The sequence below is a fragment of the Xyrauchen texanus genome, chromosome 43 (genome assembly GCF_025860055.1).
Source record: "Xyrauchen texanus isolate HMW12.3.18 chromosome 43, RBS_HiC_50CHRs, whole genome shotgun sequence".
Classification (NCBI taxonomy): Eukaryota; Metazoa; Chordata; class Actinopteri; order Cypriniformes; family Catostomidae; genus Xyrauchen; species Xyrauchen texanus.
In genome coordinates, this window is record NC_068318.1 from 20,785,664 (window position 1) to 20,806,659 (window position 20,996).

General features: G+C 38.1%; 1 protein-coding gene across 3 annotated transcripts in view; it reads right to left on the minus strand.

The window, feature by feature from the left end:
- alcama (activated leukocyte cell adhesion molecule a) overlaps window positions 1–20,762 on the minus strand; it is a 104,794-nt gene extending 84,032 nt beyond the window's left edge. For all 3 annotated transcript variants that reach the window (XM_052115649.1, XM_052115650.1, XM_052115648.1), the window contains exon 1: window positions 20,544–20,762. In XM_052115649.1, coding sequence (XP_051971609.1) covers window positions 20,544–20,601 — 58 coding nt within the window. In that variant the 5' untranslated portion in view covers window positions 20,602–20,762. The remainder of the gene's footprint in view (window positions 1–20,543) is intronic.
- Window positions 20,763–20,996: the final 234 nt, after the last annotated feature.

The following is a 20,996-nucleotide window of genomic DNA, read 5'->3' on the forward strand; positions in this document are numbered from 1 at the left end:
GCTGGAACTGTAATCTGACATAAAATGATGTATCACCACTGTCACTTTTGATTACTGACAAACCAATGTTGCATGAAAAGCCCTCGTTGAATGAATAATAGCAAAGAACAAAGAATATTACATCCGGTACAATGCAGATATTCAGCATAGAGCGGCAAACAGGGACCCGAGGTTAATCCAAAAGGAGTTTCTATATTGAGGAACATCCATATTCAATCACAGTATCTGGAGTAAAACATCTAGCCTTCTGTGAATCACACACTTGCTTTATTACCATTATTTCGAGAAATGTCTTGTATTTGCTGCTGGCAATAGGAGGATGAAAAACGGAATGATTTCGTAATGGCTTCTGGCATATCCATTATTCAATATGAAATGCTTTGAAAGTTTATTTTACTGTGCTCCGTCTCGCATTTCGAGCTGCCATTTCATATGCAGCAAAATTGATTCAATGGTGTTGTGTGGGGTGAAACATTCTGACCAATTTATCATGCAGAGGTAGGCTTGAGCAAGAGGATGCTGGGAAAGGGAGATACAGAGATGGGGGCATGAATGTTTGGACACATGCTACCTGGTTATAAACAAGTTCTCCAATTAGTTTTCAGCAAACAAGACAGCCAATGTGGCTGTTAATAGCCACAGGGTCAAGCTCTCCAGAATTGACTGCAAAGACCTGCAGGAGGTTTATTAGAAATCGGCAGCTCAACACTTGGAATTGATATCGGCTAGCTCTTTAACGATAGAGTGGGCTTGACTAATGGGGGGGTGTCGAAGTGTCAAAGAACTTTCAACATTGATTTACAATTAACTGAATAAATAATCAAGATTACAAAAACAGCTGCTACAATTAACAAATCATGCAACATGTCAATTATTTCATTTACTCTTTAATTTATAACATGTTATTTAGCAGCAGACGAGCATCGTTAAAAACAAGTCTTTTGCTTGCTTTTTGAGTAGGGTTAGGGTTAATTTATTTTACTTAAAATTACAGTTTTGTTCATTATGCTGACAATAGGGCCAATGTGGTGTTCATCGTTTAAACTATGTATTACTATTATTATTATTAGATATTTATGAATAATCACACATGATATTTCACCGGACATCCGGGTATTGCGAGTCATCTTTCCTACTTCTCTTATCACTCTACGATCTCTACGAATAAGCTAATAAAATAATTTCAATTCAAATCAATATTTCAGGTGCATTTATTTATTTATTTTACCTTATCGTAATTTCCGGACTATTGAGCGCACCTGAATATAAGCCGCACCCACTGATTTTTAAATAAAATATTATTTTAAACATAAATAAGCCGCACCTGTCTATAAGCCGCAGGTGCCTACCGGTACATTGAAACAAATGAACTTTACTCAGGTTTTAACGAAACACGGCTTGTAACAAAAATAAATAGGCTTTAACGAAACACGGTGTGGCAGCGGGGCGTGGTCAAGCGCCGTCTGGGAGAGAAAGCGGTAAGGCGCTTACACCTGAGCTAAATTATGTCTAACACCGGTGTCTAATTTCAGTAAGCATGGGGAGAGCGGCATAAAAGGCAGCAGCCACAGAGCTGAGAGAGTGACACACGTCAGTCTAGTGTTGGCGCATAGAAGAATTGAGAAACTTTATAAAATTGATTGTAAACATTGCTGTGGCCATTAAAAGCCTTACCTGGAACGTCAAGTGCCCTGCTGAAAACTGTCACACTGGTGCCCGTGTGACAGTTTTCCCAAGAAGGACACGTGAAGCAGGGCACTTGAAATTAGACACCGGTGTTAGACATAATTTAGCGCAGGTGTAAGCGCCCTTACAGCTTTTCTCTCCCGGACGGGCGCTTGACTACGCCCCCGCTGCCACACACGGCTTGTAATAAAACATTTGCCGTAAACAGTAGCCTACCAAGAAAGTCATTGGTCACTATCTTCCTCGTCCTGTGCACTGAAACCACTGAAGTCATCTCCTTCAGTGTCGGAGTTGAATAGCCTCAGATTTAGTTGTCTTTTTGCACTGAGTCAATTCCTCACGCTGCTGTTTCCAAAGTCTTATCATCGACTCATTAAGACCAAGCTCCCGTGCAGCAGCTCTATTTCCTTTTCAACAGCCAGATCAATCGCCTTCAACTTGAAAGCAGCATCATATGCGTTTCTCCATGTCTTTGCCATGGTGAGGGTGACAAAATTACTACCGTAATCAGAATGATGGGAAGTTTGAGCGCGCTCGATTTAATCTAAACAGTAAACAAAAAAAGTTGTTTTGACCTTAACCCATTCGGCAATTTCATTGGTCTAATGAAAGCTTCACGCCGCCAAAAAACTGAGCACGTCACAGAATGTTTTTTTTTGTTTTTTTTAATAAAATTTGAAAGCGGGAAAAATCCATATATTAGCCGTATCATTGTATAAGCCGCGAGGTTCAAAGCGTGGGAAAAGAGTTGCGGCTTATAGTCCGGAAATTACGGTAGGCTACTTATTTTAAGATGGATATGAGCATTTGCAATTAACACCTCCAGATCTCCGATTCAAACCGGAGGTGGAATTCAGCTGTTTCTGGTGACTCCTTGGTGTCTTTCTACTCACATAATAAAATAATCTCAACTCAAATATTATTTCATGTCAGTTTATTTATTATTGGGTGGGTAGCCATGTAATATGCAATTAAGACAATTTAAAGTCTGTTTAAAGTGATGCTGACTATACATTATCGTTTACATTAAATACATCTACTGCATAAAGTAATTATGTAACCGTTCTCATCTGGTTTTAGATGTGTAGCCTAAATAAAGAACATGACATGAAGATATCCCACAATAAATTTGTATTTTAACGTAAATTGAATCTAAATGAATCACAAGTACAATATCAAGGCAACTAATCAACAATTAGGATTTTTGTCATAATTGTTCAGCTTTTGACTTCCTTTGAGCTTTGAGGTTTGGTTGTAATTATTATTGGTCGACCGATATATCGCATCGGAAGATAAATGTACTGTTAGGCCGATTTCTTTCTTGAGGGTGCCGAGAATCGCCTGCTTGCATGTGAAGCGACTGAGACATGTAAACAACCAGTCACGGTTCGTTTTGTAGTTACGTGCCTTCGTGTTACTACAATAATAGGCCGCTGTGCAACACAGTGTCATTTAAACAGTCCACATATTAGCGCCGCGGCAGATGCGTTGAGCTCATAAATGTTAAAGTGCCCGCCTGTTTCATTCTCCCTCCCTCTCCTCAACAGTTCCCTGTAACATTTAACTGTATTGTCTAATGATTAAAAAGGCAAATATCAATAAAACAAATATTATATACTGTCTGCAAATATGCACATATCTCGTTTAAACAGATGTAATAACCCATCCTCACACTACTTCAGCAGATCCATCATCCTGTGGAACACTCATAAATCTTCCTCTGAAGCACGTATTCTAACAGTCTTTCCTCATCAGTTCCCTGTCACCTTTAACTTTTATTTCCTTCTTCCTAATATATTAACAATTTCTTCACGTAAATAAATAAAAAAAATTTGATGTCTAAACAGAAATCTAAAGAAACACTATTTACCATTAAAATACAATATAATTTTTTAGTTTTGAGTGAAATTGAGTAAATATAGTGCTAAATAAGAGTTTATACACTGGTGGCCAAAAGTTTGGAATAATGTACAGATTTAGCTGTTTCTGAAGGAAATTGGTACTTTAATTCACCAAAGTGGCATTCAACTGATCACAAAGTATAGTCAGGACATTACTGATGTAAAAAACAGCAAATTTTTGAGTAATGTTTGATCAAAACTATACAGATAATTTCCAGCAGCCATCACTTCAACACCTTATCCTCGAGTAATTATGCTAAGTTGCTAATTTGGTACTATTAGTTCACTTGCCATTATATCAAACACTGCTGAAAGCTATTTGGTTCATTAAATGAAACTTAACATTGTCTTTGTGTTTGTTTTTGAGCTGACACAGTATGCAATAGACTGGCATGTCTTAAGGTCAATATTAGGTAAACAAGTGGCAAAACAGAAACAGCTTTCTCTAGAAACTCGTCAGTCAATCATTGTTTTGAGGAATGAAGTTAATACAATGCTTGAAATTGTGAGAAGTCTCAGCGATGCAAAGAAAAAGCCACTTTTGAAACAGAAAAAATAAAAAATATTGACACTTTGGGCCCAATTTGGACATTTTCACTTAGGGGTGTACTCACTTTTGTTGCCAGCGGCTTAGACATTAATGGCTTTGTTGAGTTATTTTGAGGGGACAGCAAATTTACACCGTTATACAAGCGGTACACTCACTACTTTACATTGGAGTGTACTCACTTTCATGAGATACTGTATATATTTTTTAGCAATGATAAGTTTGTTATTTACTATATTAAATTGTGTGATATTTCAGCATTGTATAGGCCTATCGGCCACCCTGATCTCTAGATATCGGCATCGGCCATTAAAAAAACCCATATCGGTCGACCACTAATAAATATTGCTGTGCATGTTCTATGTTTATATGTGGGAAGAATGAAGGTGGAGCTTCAGGTAATGCAGCTTTTGCAGAATGCAAAGAGAGAGAGAATGAGAGAGCAAGAAAATGATGGGGAAGAATAGAAAATGGACAATGGACTCAAATTGAGGTAGTGCGGGGGAGTATTCGTGGCAGGCAGAGAGGTTGAGAGGTGGTGTCACCAATCTAGTTATGACCCCATGTAGTGACTGCTCTGCAAAACTCTGCAATTTCACATTCTTGAAGTGGAGGCTACTATGCATTCAATCAGACCGGCCTCTTTCAAATCGGTGGCAAACGTGCTATCAGCTGCCAGAAAACATCAGCACTCAGCTCATTAACATTGTTTTAATCAGATGCATTAGAAATGTAATACGGTCATAGTTTTGAACATACAGAATTGCTACAGTACAATCCCTTTGAGCTACATTAATGTACTATAACCAGCTATGAAACTGTTTGTTTGGATGGGATAGTGCTAGCAAAATATGTTATTAATATCCTGGTCACATCAAGTAACTGCAGGCAGAAGCTAATGATCGGGTGAGAGCTGAAGAGTGTGTTTCTAAGCAGCTTCGGTCTAGGGAACATGTGTTGAATCATTTACGCTGTTTACTCACTGTGTTTCTGAAGGTGTTAGACTCTTGTTCAAAAGAGAGGCTCTTAAAAAACAATATTAATCTTTTTTTTTTTTTATCTGACATACTTCAGAGCTGCACTACATCATAAATACAATCACCTCCAATTGAAAAGCTGCTCATTACTTTCTGAAACACTAAATGTGATGGATTTTGTAAAATAATTTTAAAAGATGTCATGTTTTGCAAGGCAAATCTTTTTTTTCAATTATTATTATTATTATTATTATTTTGCGAATATTTATACAAGAAGAGTTTCCCATAACCGAGTGACCTCTTTGAAGGTACAATGTCTTTGAAATGCTGCAAATGTGGGGATTAAATAAGATTTTGTTTTCGAGAGCCAATAAACCAATGATGCCTGAAAGATAGAAAATACGAGCCTTCCTCATTCCTCTTTCTACAGTTGACACTGATCTTCCTGTACCATACTGTCCAGTACATCTTCAATTCCACTAGACCCTAAAGTTCAAGTATTTTATCCAATAATAAAAGGTCAGTTTCTAGAGGTTCTTCTCTGTAAATTGGTATGGTCAAAGAGTCAAACTGCTTTAAAAAGACATGCTGAGAACTATGCAAGTGTATAGTCAAGTTTCTACCTAAGAGGAAAAATAACACTTTGGATTTTTCTTTAAAACACAATTTGACTCAAGGTCTCTTCCTTCAAAAGAATATGAAGCCTAGTCTTTATGAGTTGATCTCAGTTGGAGGTCTGATGAAGAAATGGAATCTGTTAAAAACTTCAAAGCCTTCACTTCACTATATAGGCACCTGGCTTTCCGGCACACTCTACCCAGTGCCCATGGCAAAAACTGTGAATCTTGGACTTTTCATAGGATAAGAAAGCCCAGGAAGGCAGGATAACCTTCAAAAACATTGTACTAAGATATTCTGGCATTACTGAACACACTAATTTCAAATAGCAGATGATTTTTCAATCTGTTCCCCTCAGATTTATCGTAGACCCTTTTCACAGCACCATTGAAAAATACATGCAGGCCTTAGTTCTCATAGTTACTAAGGGGACAGTTTGTTCTGTTCATATAATTCTTTGTTTATACTTTTCTACATGTTTGGTCTTGTGCGGTCTTTTTGGAAAGGGGGCAATTGGAGGGTGTGGTTAGGGGCAACAAGAATATCCATCTTTAACATGCACATGCCTTCAGGCAGGGCTGGGAAGAGCAATCGGCCCGGGATTTTACATGACAACTGACCACAAATTGTCGAGGGGGGTGTTCGCTGTCCTTTTCTGCATATCGCGGCGTCATTTTGTTGTCCGTTCTGCATATCGCCAACCCACCGACCCGCTCAGTTCTCCAGATGGCCAGTCCGCCCCTGATTGGCCCCAAAATGCGCCGGCCCACCGGGAAAATGCCCGGTATGCCAGATTACCAGTCCAGCCCTAGCTTCAGGGTAAAATTCCATTTCACCACTAAAATGCATATACACACACTGCACACACACACACACACACACACACACACACACACACATAAAGGAAGTTTCTTCTGCCAAAGCTTTTTTTTTCTTCTTTTTTAGTGGATTCATAATCAGTTGAATTATGTGCCTTTTTAAATTTTCTCAAACTTCTGCTCTCCCGTAGGAAGAAAAATAATAAAAAAAAGAGATCTCTTCGAGATCACAACTGCGTCCCCTAGCCAGCAATATGATTACATTTTAAAGAGCAAACAGATACTTTTGCTTATGTATCCTTGTTCTTACATTTTCCCCTGGGAAACTGACCCTTAATCTCATGTTTTCCTCTAGAATTTCAGAAGATACATCAAAAATGTCTCAAACTGTGCAAAGATTTCGGTAACACTTTATAATAAGGTTTCCTTTGTTAACATTAGTTAACAACATTAATTAACATGAACTAACAATGAACAATTATTATTAAGCATTTATTAATCTTAGTTAATTAACATTTACTAATACATTTTTAAAATCAAAAGAAGTATTTGGTAACATTAGTTAATGCACCATGAAATAACATGAACTAACAATGAACAATTTAGTTTGTATTAACTAACATTAACAAAGATTAATGAATTGTGTAACAAATATATTGTTAATTGTTAGTTCATGATACCTAATGCATTAACTAATGTTTAACGAATGGAACATTATTGTAGTGTTACCAAGTCTTCACTAAAACGCTTTTTTTCTTCAGATTTTTCCAAACTATGCTATCCACATTCATTTTATTTAACTAAATATCTAATTATTCATACAGTATGTCGACAATTGTCAAATTTTTCTAATTTCATTTCTCTTTACGATTTTTCAGAGAAATTTTATTTGCATAGCACTTTTCATAAAACATTTTGTTTCAAAGCAGCTTTACAGAACAACTTAAGATGTTACATAAAATCCATATCTGAGATAAGAGAAACATCTGAGACAAAGATGATCTCCATTATGCCTACTGAGCTATGAAAGAGCAATACAGTTTTCTTCTTGCAACAGAAGCTTCTCCAAATCAAAAACACCCATAGTTCACATTTCCGACACAGATATCAGCAGTGCGTGAGAGTAAAGGGTGTTAATCATGAAAACGTTTGCAGTTTCTTTGAAATATTATGTGAAAATACTGAACGGACAGAAAGAGTAAGATAATTGCAGGACACTTCTGGGACTGGTTCTTTTGAGAAACATCACAGCTTTCAACTATCAGACACCTGCAGCAAAGGCCTTCAGTTCCTTCAAAACAGTTGGTTCAGAGACCCCTGCAGGCCCTGATGTTCTTTTCAAATACTCGTCAAGGCTGGGCACACTGTTATGGCATCACTCAAGATTCTTGAGCCCTGGAAATTTTATTTTATAAAGAGGGAGACAAAGCCAAGGCATGTTCTGAACCGAATGAGAAGATAAAGTCAGCTTTGCTTTGTAGTTTCAATCATGTGGGGTGATGCAGTCTAGCCACTGGTGGGGGGAGCGAAGAAGAGGGCAGCCGATTTCCTCCCCGCAGTTTTACAGCACAGCTCCTGGGGGCACTCTGGATTCAGTTACTGCAACAGCGCAAGCTAAGATAAGATTTAAAAACACTTTCACCGGCCAAGAACAAGAAATGAGCCCTGGATTCCAATAAAACACAAACACCTGAGGAATATCTAAGCAAAATCAAAACAACATATTCAATATGAAGGAGTGCTTTGTTTTTAGAGTCTTTATATTGGAGTTTCTGCTCAAGTGATGTTTGTACTGAGCCAAAATGGCTGTGAACGCAAACTGCATGACAAAGAGAAATATTTTAGGTCTACATGCTAACAGCTTTTTCAAACTGCTCAGTATAAACTTTTAAATGTATCCCAGTATAAACTTGGTTTGCTGGTCTTGGGTCTCCATGGCTAGTCTGTTTGCCGGCATTAGAGGGCTTTTGTGCACTTCTCAGTTGTTCAGGGTGGGAGACCAATGCCAGCAATTTGTCAACTGAGATAGACATGCCAATAACTGCTGTGCATGTTACACCTTGCAGTGCTATTGTGCTGTAACAATGTCACAACAAATGTTAGAGGCCGTGTCACAGTTACTATGGTCATTTCAGCTGTAAGGTGAAATACTGTACATAGCTGGTGTGTTTAGCAGGTGAGAGGGGAAAGTAGCAGCACTTCCACCCAGGATGGTGTAGAGTCTGATGCTGCAGATAAAACACATCTGTTATGGTACTGAGCCGTTGGCTACCTCTGCCCATCTGAGACGTGAGAGGCGCTTGGGTGAGTTCATGAAAGGGATCAAACACGCTTCAGAGATTTACAGAGATATGATATGTTACTCTCCCCCATGCTTGAGAGACCAATGCACGAAATGATACTGAAAATTCCAGAATAGAAATGAGGGACTGCCTGAACTGAATAAAACAGAGGCGTAAAATTTAAGTGTATAAAGTGCATAAACATAAAAGCTATTGAAAAAAAAAGTCAAATCAGCAGAGGCTGACTATAGTGTGTTAATTCTTAACACAGTTTGCCATAGTGGTTCTTAGAAACTAGCCATTCCACTTGTTGCTCCGGAAGTGGTGAAAATAACTGATGGATGAATTGGGAGAAGGCTCAAATAGACTAACTTGTTACCTAATACATTCATAGTTTGATGTTGCTTTAAACGTGTATTCCATTATTTCTGTGATTATTTGAATGTTGGTAACTTAAAAATAAAGTTATTGTAATGTTGAAAAGACTGTTTTGAGCAGCCGTTTCATTATTACAACCGCTTCAGCCCCTCTCTCCTGGTAAACAGCTGCGCGAATGCAGATTACAAATGCAGATTATAAACACACCGGTTTGATCGCGCGCATCAGGGACAAGATGAAACTGATCTGGGCTTCGTTTCCCAAAAGCATCACAAGCTTAAGTTAATCATAGAGACCATTGGCGCCAATGGTTTATAAGTTCTTACGATAGGCTTACATTAGTAGCTTATGATACTTTTCGGAAAAGCAGCCCTGATCATAAGAGCGAAGTTACTGCCACCATGCAAATAGTACTGTAAATCTGTAAAGGTCGAGATAAAGCATTTAGGTTAAATGAGTGTGTATTCTGAAGATGCAGTGGAATGTGTCCGAAGGTGTTTAATAAGGTTGCTGATGTTTATCTGGCTTGAAATTTCTGTAGACATTCACATCAGATGGTCTCACCACATACTATCGGCCGATTAATCAGTTATCGGCTTTCTTTCAACACCTTAGTTATTTTATCGGCCCAATCCAATATTGGTCGACCTCAAGTCCATACGGGCCTGTGGTCAAAAGAGTATACTTTGAAAGTCTAGAGCCCTTGACTGTGCATGAGACGTAATGGAATGAGGAAAAACAAAGTATATCATAGGCTTTACACTGGGTGATGGCACCACAAGAATGCACAAACCCTTAATTAGCGATTATCCTTGACCTTCAGTGTATATGTTGTGATGTCAAAGGTATGTCAGCAGACAGGGAAAAGCCCTTTTCTTGCTTTTAAAAGTCCTCAAAAAAGGTAACTTGTAAAAATTCTACTATAATATAATGAAATGTTTAAATATAATGTTATGGCAAAATGTAATCAAAATACTTTTTCCTACTTTTCAATGGCCATCAAAGTTTTTTGGTGTAGTTACAGCATGGGCTAACTGACATTTACATTTACATTTATGCATTTGGCAGACACTTTTATCCAAAGTGACTTACAGTACACTTATTACAGGGACAATCCCCCCGGAGCAACCTGGAGTTAAGTGCCTTGCACAAGGACACAATGGTGTTGGCTGTGTGGCTCGAACAAGTGACCTTCTGATTAACAGTTATGTGGTTTAGCCCACTACGCCACCACCACTCCGCCATGACCTATGCTAAACAGCCAAACACTGACCCCTTGGAATATTCAGCCTCCACAAAGAAACCAATGTGGTAATTAACATACATCCTTTAGTTGTTGTCGATTAAAATGCTCTATGTGAAGAACCTTGTGTTTCGTGGTCAGTTTCATTAAATGACAACCAAAAATTGGTCATGAGACCACCGCAACGGCCTGAATCAAACAAATACTTCAGCATGTGTCTCCTAAATATAGAACAGCAGCAGATTAGTGCTCTGCCCAGAAAAAAAATACATTGGCTCTTATCTCTTAGGAACACACTTGAAGAAATCCTTTCGAAAGGGTGTGCGCATCCCGAACGAGAGCAAAAGACTGAGTCTGGAGGCAGAAAAAGGAATTAAAACTCTTCACCTGAAAAAAAGTCCACCTAATATGTCAGGAACACCAAAGCCACAGGCTTTTTGTTAAATACCTTCATCAATAAATGTTTGCTGATTTCCTGAGAATGGTGTTATCGCCAACCACTACAAATACGTTCACATGTACTTCCAAATAAGGATGTAAAAAAAAAAGAAGTTGGTCAGCTTGTGGTTAATCTGAGTGTGTTATCACCCAAAGCTTTTAGCACGGGTCCTTAGCAGACAGCAGCTAGGATTCCTCTCAAATATATTTGAGCCTCACGTCAGCAGAATGGCACTAGAGAAGATGGAGTGTACTACTTAATGTGCTCTGGATATGCTAGTGACTGTTGTTATAAGCAGTGCAGTTATTTATTTTTATAAATTACGAAATAACTCTCAGATGCATCACTTCAATTATAAGAACAGCGGGTGATAGCAGTCAGATGTGTGAAAAATGTCCATTAGGACGAGCTGAGACTATACAGTGCTTGATTAGTACTGTATATAAAAAAATGACATGTGACTGCAATCCTTGTCTATTTCCTTACTCTCGCACAGAAGCCGTTCAATCATATAATAGCAAATAAAAACACTTGAGAGTTTTGAATAGTCAGAACAAAACAGAAACGAACTGAATAGTTATTCTTGCTATTAAAAATACACTGGTTTGCAGATAAATCACAGCTTTCAACTGTAACAAGACATTTTTGTGGAGCATACAGGTTAATGCTGGATGTACAACTGCCTCATTGAGGAAAATTACAGGACAGGTCAATAGGATTAGCATAGCATAGCAGTGATATAAAGTGGAGGCCAGTCATACAATCAAGATTGAACTCCAGTGGGTTGACGAAATCACTAACTTCCAGTGAAACAAAGCCTACAGGGGCATTTTAAGGGATAGTTCACTCAAAAAGGAAAATTCTATAATCATTTACTCACCCTTGTGTAGTTTCAAACTCATTAGACTTTCTTCCAAGGAACACAAAAGTTGTTAGTCAGAAAGTCATACTACTACTGCAATAAAATGCATTCATTGTGGGGAACATTAGACGTTATTTTTTAAAAGATAAATAGTGCCATTTTACTTGTATTATTGTTTAGTTGGGGACTTGCCATGAATAAAACATTTAAGTTGAAATCATTTAGTTGATGCAGCTTTTCTTTTTCTTTTTTTGTATATTAGGAGTCTAAATGTAGTCATACGATGTTAATTAATGCTGTCATTTTTGGATTGTTTGATGATTCAGGATTCCCATGGCCATGGAAAATTTAAAATCAGGGAATTTAAAATTTCTCTTTACCAGCCATGGAAAAGCCATGCAAATGTATACAATCTTAAAAAATTATGTATATATATATATATATATATATATATATATATATATGGATATATGAAATATTGAATACTTTTGTAGCTATATTTGGCTCTAAAATATTTAATCAGCACATTTCACTCTGTTGTATTCCAAAAAGTCTGTATGTACATGTTTTTAATGCGTTGCTGATTTTGTGCAAGTATTTTGTCTTTTTTTTTCTTGCCTAAGACTTTTTAGGAGGAGTATTAAAATAATCCTATAAATGCATGTAAAAACATACAGAACAAAATCGTTAATAGAGTCAGATCAAATTTAATTGTGTATCGAATCCAATCCAATCGTTCTGTATTTGCAAAATGTTGTTTTGAATAGAATTGAAAACCTGTGAATCGAATCAATTTGCTTTCAACCCAAAGATTCACACCCCTACTATTTTCTCAAACGCTTTCCTTTCTAGACTTTTTTTTTTAAAGAGCACAGCCTCTTCAGACTTGATATTCATAATAGCTTGTTTCATTTTGCACATCTACGGGACTTTAAACACAGAGCCCATTGTCCTTGACCCCTCTGGAAGGTAAGTAAATCAATTTGAGCAGAATACAGAAAGTGCTGTCACACCAGATGAATAAAGAAACAAGGGATTCTAAGGATGGGAGTGTAGGGAGGGAGGGAGGGAGGGAAAGGGCGAATGCCCAGAGGTGGGATTTATCGAACAAATGGTGAGAGGTATCAGACCTAAACATTCCCTCAAGAACAAGACTGAGAGAAAAAGAGCTAATTCAGATCATCATGGGAAGAAGTCTGCTTGATCTTTCTCTCTGCGGTACTTCAGTCTTAAAAAGTGGCAACAAAACACCTAAAGTTTGCAACTTAGTGCACATAGTGCCAAAAAAATCTCCATAACCATTAAAATAGCATGTGACGAGGGAGATAAAAGTAGAGTTCCTCATGGAGATAGGAATTCTGGAAGGCGTCAGAACATCCCCTCAGGCCACAAGTCTCAATGTCCCGAAACAGGTACACAGGCTTCTTTCGTCTCTCCCTGATGTGAACTGAACCAACTGTGCACTGGTTGTGTATACATAATCAAACATTTACCTCTACTCCAACTTCCGACCTCTTAAAATCCCATTAGAACGGCACAGACTGAAACAACAGCTCTGAGGGAGCTCCTCCCGTCTGCGAGAGCTGGAACTAATTTATCGCATGAGAGGATGCTTCTTTCCCCTGCCTTCTGGGAGTGGAGCAGGTCGGATGACTGCCCTAATAATTTTGACCGTGATGTTTGCTGAATGTTTAACCTGTCAAAAATCCAGTACTATCCAACTATGTCATGTAAAGTCATGTGGTAATACCATTTTGGAGATTCAAAGAAAAGGGATAATAATAAAGATAAATAATTGAGTTGCAATTGATTCTGTATGCCACGCATCTTTAAGTTCTTGAAAGTGTGTTTACTGAGGAACTCGTAATTACTTTCCTATGCCTGATTTTGGGCATTGCCAGGCAACAGTAATTGAATCTGTGTGCGGTATTTCCAGACTGTGAATTTGCACAGTTGATCTTCCTCTTGTTTCATTTAATCTTTTTTTTTGATAAAATAATGATAGAGTTGCATTTTTGAGTGATTGAAGTCTCCTTTTTATTTTTTACACTCTCCTGCCACAGCCTCATCCTCACAGTCACTCCCAGGGCCCTCCTTTAATCTCACACCAGTAACCCTTAAATCACATAACCAGTTTAATTTATTACTAAGGCAGGCATAGACAACAATTCAGCACCACTGAGTTTGATTTAGTGGGAGGTGCTAAACTGGGGATGTGAACATGAGGAAGGAGGCCACTAAATTGATAGTGGGAATAACATTTGACCTTTTTTCATTAGTACTAAGTACTCAAATAAGCCACACAGAAAATACAGATGACATACATATATCTTGCCCAAGTTTAGAATGGACACAATGACTTCAAGAGAAAGCCACTTCTCTCTCGGTGGTGGCCTCTACAGCATCCAAATCAAAATATGGTGACTACGAAACATATCTAAACCAATTGTGAACCTGCTGAGAGAGACGTTAAAGCTCCAAACATGGACAATAAGACCCACTGCTGACCATCTCTTATGCCCATTTTATGTGTTCAGTGGCTCTGAATGGTGCCGGCACCCATCGAGTGTGCGGTTCAACCAGCTTCAGCTTTAATAGATTTAACCAATGTCAGTGGTTCCTCATTCACCCTGACAGCTCAGGGAGATCCTGTCCCACACACATGGAACTCATGGGCATTCGACCCTTTTCTGTATCCGCCTCTCTCTCTTTCTCTCTCAATCTGGAGTGGATTTAAGAGAGGCAAAAAACTTTGCCTTCCTCTGTCATACCCTTTTCGGTTCAAAGCGTCACTTGAAGAGACGAGAGTGGTAGGAAGAAACATCTCCTCAGACATGGAGAAATGCAATCTGCACATCACAAACTGCATCAAAGCATCGGATCCAGAATAGCAATCCGGATATATATAGTTAAGGGCTGCTACAACGCAACCTTTTGTAAATGCCATGACAAACAGTTGACATTGATGAAATAATATCAGCCAGACCACCATTAACCAATATACATGAACAAGCAGACTGATGCATGTTAATCCTGTCCTGTGGGGTATTATCGACCACAAAACTGTGTGGCTTGGATCAGAACTTGTCTACATTTCATAAGCGCAAGAAGCCCTGCACTAAACGTACTTAAATTGGCTCCACGCTATGATCTCTGAACTGATCGATAAGACAACCCTGAGGAAAGGGTGACTTATGACTCTTGTGCTATGAGCAAACTTATAAATAACATTCCAACAGCCACATAATTGCCGCTAAAACTATATTGAAGGGCTGGAGGTGGCCTCAGCACAAACCGACTAACTGCACTCTTGAGTTATAGCCAAGGAGTGCATGTTAAAAAACACGTTCTGTAGAAATAATTGGATTCTTTTCTGACCAATATCTATCCCCTGACCATTTCATTGAGTGCCACATTTATACATTTATATCACCAGCCCATAAAAGGGCAAGAATGGGCCAAAAGAGTCAGATATGGCTCTTTAAACACCAGCCCATTTAACTTAGGATGGTATAAAAAAAACTCTTAGATGGGCCTACCAGTTTGCCAGTCATTACGTGTCTGCATTAGTTTATGCTGCATCAAAGAATGTTACGAATCCACTGATTTAAATGGGGATGGTGCATTGGAAGAATGTAGAGGAAGTTCATATATTTTAGCATAAATGTACATAGTATTTAAATTCCACTAGTAGTTGGAAAAATACTGTAAATATTACAAATATTGAAACAGCAATTTTTTGTAGTATTTAGAAAAAAATATGTACATACTGTATAGGTACAAGCCTATGATTTTTTATATGAGTGAATACCATATATGAACATAAATTAAAAATAGTATATTTTTGCATATATTGCCATATCTCGGATTTCTGTTATGTGATTCATTCGGAAAATGGACTACACTGGCAGAACAATATTTTTTAGTGCAATTCAAATGAATTGGCCCATAAGAGTCCTTCATTCAGAAATCAAACAACACTGGTTACAGTGTATGTTTTGCGCTGCTGCTGATTTAATAGCAGTGTTGTAATGCCACTATGTGGAAGCAGAAAAATGCTGTCAGAATATTTTAGCATGGTGTCCTGTCTACATAGACGAAGAATGCACATTCGAGAACCCTTAACGGAGCCAAAAGTCCATCATTCAGTTCCAGTATTTATTTAAAAAAACAAAAAAGGTTCCCAATCCTACTTCGCAACATATTTACTTTTGCTGCATTGCACTCTGACGAAATCATATTTTAAACAATGGGAATCTCAAAGAGGCAGGTCCAGTTCTGCTTTCAGAAATCCCAATTCGCTGTATTCCCACTTGAATTCAGACTCATCAAGCTCTTTCCAAGTCCTCAAAATGGAGTGTACGCATCTGGTAAACGCTCCTTCAGAGCTTCCTCTAGAGTGTAGGCCCCTTATAGCCTGACAAGCTGCCAGACCCTTTTGGTATGCAGTCTCAGATAATCATTAATGTTAAATAAATGCAAATAAACATATGTGTGGAGAGTGCAACAATGAACTAGCACATTTAAAATATTGGATTTCTATATTCTGATTGACAGCAAAAAGGCCTGTATCCAAGTGACAGAAGAGGTTGGCGTCTAATGGTCAGTTAAGATTTCTATGACAGATATTGATCTGAATGCATGCCACCTCAAGCTTTTCACAACTCTGTGAAAAGCAGTTCAGCCACTGGGAGGAGAATTAAACATTCTTGCTACGGATTGTGCAGATGAGAGCACCGCTGAGAAAATTACATAATTTTGTACAGCACACAGAATTGAGTTCTTTCTCTCACCCTCATTTAAAGCTTATCCTGAAGCCTTGCACTTGTATCTCCCTGCTGTGCATCACTACACAGCTTATATGAATAACAATATTAAAGTGAGAAAACAATATTCCTTTGATGCATACACTGTGAAAGGTCTTGTATTTAAGACCACACGCCACCTTCTATGTACCAGCAAAAGTTGTTTTTATTGTGCACACATGCTGGTATCAAATCAACAGAACAGTCCATCAAACAGTTTAAACACACCTAATGAAAGCATTCCTCTTGATATGTGGCACAAAAATGGATGCAAGATGAATGAGGGGAGGGTTGAAGAAACAGATGAGTAGATAAGATTTGTTAGACTGGGTGAATTCTCCTGGGGTCGTTTTGGGCGATGCAGACAGCAGGTCTCCCTTCTTAGCTGTGCTCCGATTAATCCATTAGCAAATGAAAGGGGAGTGCATATGATGGACAAGAAAGACCCCATATGAGGCCATAGAATTGATAATGTATGTGTGTGTGGGTAGACAGGGATGGGAAGTTCATGGTAAGCAGATGCTAGATCCAACACATGGCCTGAGTAATTTACTGTAAAAGCCTATAATAGGGATATGGAGCGTGTATGTGCGTGCATATGTGTGAGTGGTTTGGAGACAATTTAAATATGAATAAATGATGACATAATGGACTCAGCACTCTAACCAATTTAAATGGTTGGTCCAAAAGCAAATACTAACACTGAAATCAATAATTTCAGCATAATACCTACATTTTACCACATGAATCACAACTCTTCACTTATGCTCTTGACATCTTTTCCATTTTTTTCCCTCTTCCCACCATTTGAGAGGAACAAAAGCCCCAAAGCTGTAGAATTAGCTTTTACCATATGCTCCCATCATCTCTTCCTGGAAGCAGTTCTGTAGTTAGGCTTAAACTAAATGAATATGCAAATATGAATAAGACATCTATTTTCACAACATGCTTTTTCTTGTTTAATATCTAAGTGGAACTGACATTAATCAGCTCAAAACCCTGCCTGCCAATAAAACAATGACAAACTTCCCCCCCCAACAAAAGATCACGGATGCATGAACATCAGTCTCTCGGTTGAATGCTCAAGTGATCCGAAGTGGAATTTCCTGGGGGAGACACCTTTTAGTCTATTGGTTCTAATAGAATTAGGGTTTACATCTCCCATGCCAAACAAAGATCAGTGTTTACCATTTCAGGGAGTTTTGGTTCCTCTTCGTGGTCACTCACTCAAATGCCATTCGAAGTGACATCACTGGACCAAACCTTTTTGTGAAGTTGCATACGTAAAGCAAACATTGTGCTTTTCTCATGCAATAACCCTGGTGTAACCCCACAGTATGCCACGTGAAATCTTTTTCACAAAAATTAAAAAGTGCACTATACAAATGCACCCTTGAATTTCTAATTTCCTTTTATGGCAAATATCATTATGACTAATAAAATCTTTGCATTGCATGTTACTAAATCTAACCTTCACTCATCAGTTCTTAATCATGCAATATATCTCGGCAAGAGGAAATATTCTTTACTGATTAAACAAGTCTTTTTTTAGATTATGTTAAATGACTGACAAATCAGATTATGCATTCAGGAAGACAGCAGGTGAACATCCAACGACTGAGCTCACAAATATGGCTGAGACACTTCAATGACAGCACTTCAGATAAACTGACCTTTTAAAAACGTACCGCAAGTAAAAAGAGCCAAAGGGTCAAAATGGCAAATACCCTTAAAATGGAGGTTTAGGGTGGGCAAGAACCCCCTCAACACTAATTTACACACTTTGTGTAGGGGGAAACCAGACATATACTAACATGCCAGACATGTTGGGATAAATCATGAGATGTCATGTTCTCTCACTTTGAAACTACACTGGGAAATACCAAAGGATGGTGTTGGGACCTCTGGCAAGAGGGTGAACCACACCCATTCATATACGGTAAGATCACTAAACAATAGCCTGAAGAGAATCTGTACTATTTTCCAATGAATTTTCACTGGCATTCTTCCATAATGAACAAAATATACTTTGCCATACATACAATAAAATAAACTGTTATACGTTAAAAATAAAAAATACATGCGCAAGGATTATTTTTGAAAATAACACATAAAGTGGATTTCCCTACCTTATGAGCTTCCTTAATTTGATTCTGAACACATTTGCCATTATAAGAAATGTCCTGAAATGGTACTGAATGGACAAAAATAGATTCACTCTGACACTGAGTTACAGTTAAAACATAAGCTATTAGATTCAATGAAACACTAAAAATGAATATTTAGAAACTAGTGTGATAGTTTGGTAAGAAGTGGATATGCACTGAAAACATATGATTTTAAACAGGAGCCAAACAGATAACTGAAAATAATCACCAGCAGAGCAAAGAAGAGCATCATAAAGTGAATATATATTTATGTGCCCTTTTATATCCAAAAAGGATGAGCTATACAGAACCCCCTTCCCAAAGTTATACAACATACTGCAAGAACAAAGAAGAATTGTGAGAGAACAATAGTATATATATGAAGGTGAATAAAAGACATGAATATTAAAGGAATAGTTCACCCAAAAATGAAAATTCTCTCATCATTTACTCCAAGATGTGTATGACTTTCTTTCTTATGTGAAACACAAACAAAGACTTTTAGAAGAATATTTCAGCTCTGTAGGTCCTTACAATCCAAGTGAATGGTGATCGGAACTTTGAAGCTCCACTTTGAAGGCAGCCTAAAATTAATCCATACGACTCCAGTGGTTAAATCTGTATCTTCTGAAGCGCTATGATATGTGTGAAAGAGATCAACTCCTTTTTTACTATAAATTATCCTCCCTGCCCATTTGGTGGCCATATTCACAAAAAATGTGAATCACAAAAACAAAATTAAAAAAATATGTAAAAGTGAAAGTAGAGGTTTATTGTAAAAAAAAAATGAAGGAAAAAAAGTCTTAAATATTGATCTGTTTCTCACCACACCTATCATATCGCTTCAGAAGATATGGATTTAACCACTGTCTGGAGTCTTTACCCGTAAATAATCCATAAATGTATGGATTACTTTTATGCTGCCTTTATGAGCTTTTTTGAGCTTTAAAGTTTTGTACCCTGTTGTCTTGCATTGTGTGGACCAACTGAGCTGAGATATTCTTCTAAAAATTTTCATTTGTGTTCTGTAGAAGAAATGAAGTCATACACATTTGAGATGGCATGATGATGAGAGAATTTACATTTTTGGATGAACTATTCCTTTAATGTTTGATGGGAAAACAACATGTGACACCAATAAAATCATCTACAAGTCAAATGACTGAAATTGTCACACGCCGTCCTCCACCTCCGCAACCTCGCGTGAGCATGCTCGCGCGCTCGCTCGCGCGCTCTCTCTCTCTCTCAGCTCACAAATGCGCTCAAAGACGATTCTAGCTGGGCACTTGAGTTCACGCGGATCTCAACACTCAGATCCTGTCAGTGCCAGACTTTCATTACAGATTAATTTGGCAACATTTGTGCATGCGGCACAACACGCCTTGAATGACACCAAAATAATGCAGCCACTTATTAATATCGGCGCTTAAAAGTCGAAACGCTCTTCATTTTTAATGTTCAATATTAATACTAGTTAAAGTTTAATATAAGTTTAAGCTTTATCACAGTCCGCTACTACTGGCGAAAACATTGTGATTGTGAATATTCCAGGCGACCACAGATGGTTTAATCTACTTCAGGTGGAGAACTGACCTCTTGTTCTTAACGTGGGAAAACTGAAAACTACAACATATGCCCTGGTAATGATTGCCAAACGAATTGCGACAAAATCTATCATAAACACTTGTTGATGTTTCATTCATACAAAGAAGTATTAAAAAGTCGAATCGTCACTATAGGAGCGAACCTGTTAAACAGAATTCTCGGATAATGACAGTGATGTTTAATGAAAGAACGGGAGAATGAGACTGGAATATTGACATAATCAATGTTTACATACCTGGAGGCAACATCACGGCTGCAATAAAGACACCGAAAAGGAAGATAACCAAATGCATCCTTAAAGAGAATCCTGTTTCTCCTTTATGCAGTCACTTGTGTCCGAAGAGAATGTAAAAATAATGTGAACTGCTGAAGTTGGTTGGATCAAGAAAGAGTCGCTGGGTTAGTGCGATGAAAGAGGATCAGGATCGGGCTGCTCTGAGCGAAGCACGCAGGTAAAGTCTGGAAAAGCAGTGGGAGTGATTGAGGATTCACGCTGGAGAGTTGATCTTAAAACTCCGCCCCTAGACCCGCCTCCATCTCCACGCCTATTTTCGGTAAAGCCCCTATGCTGTGACTGCAGCTTTGGGAAGTCCGATTGAGTTTTGCTGATTCGTTTGCGCGATCTGTTTCAATAAAATATGTAAAAGTTTGTAGTAATTTGGCATATAACTCGAACGTGTTGGCGGGC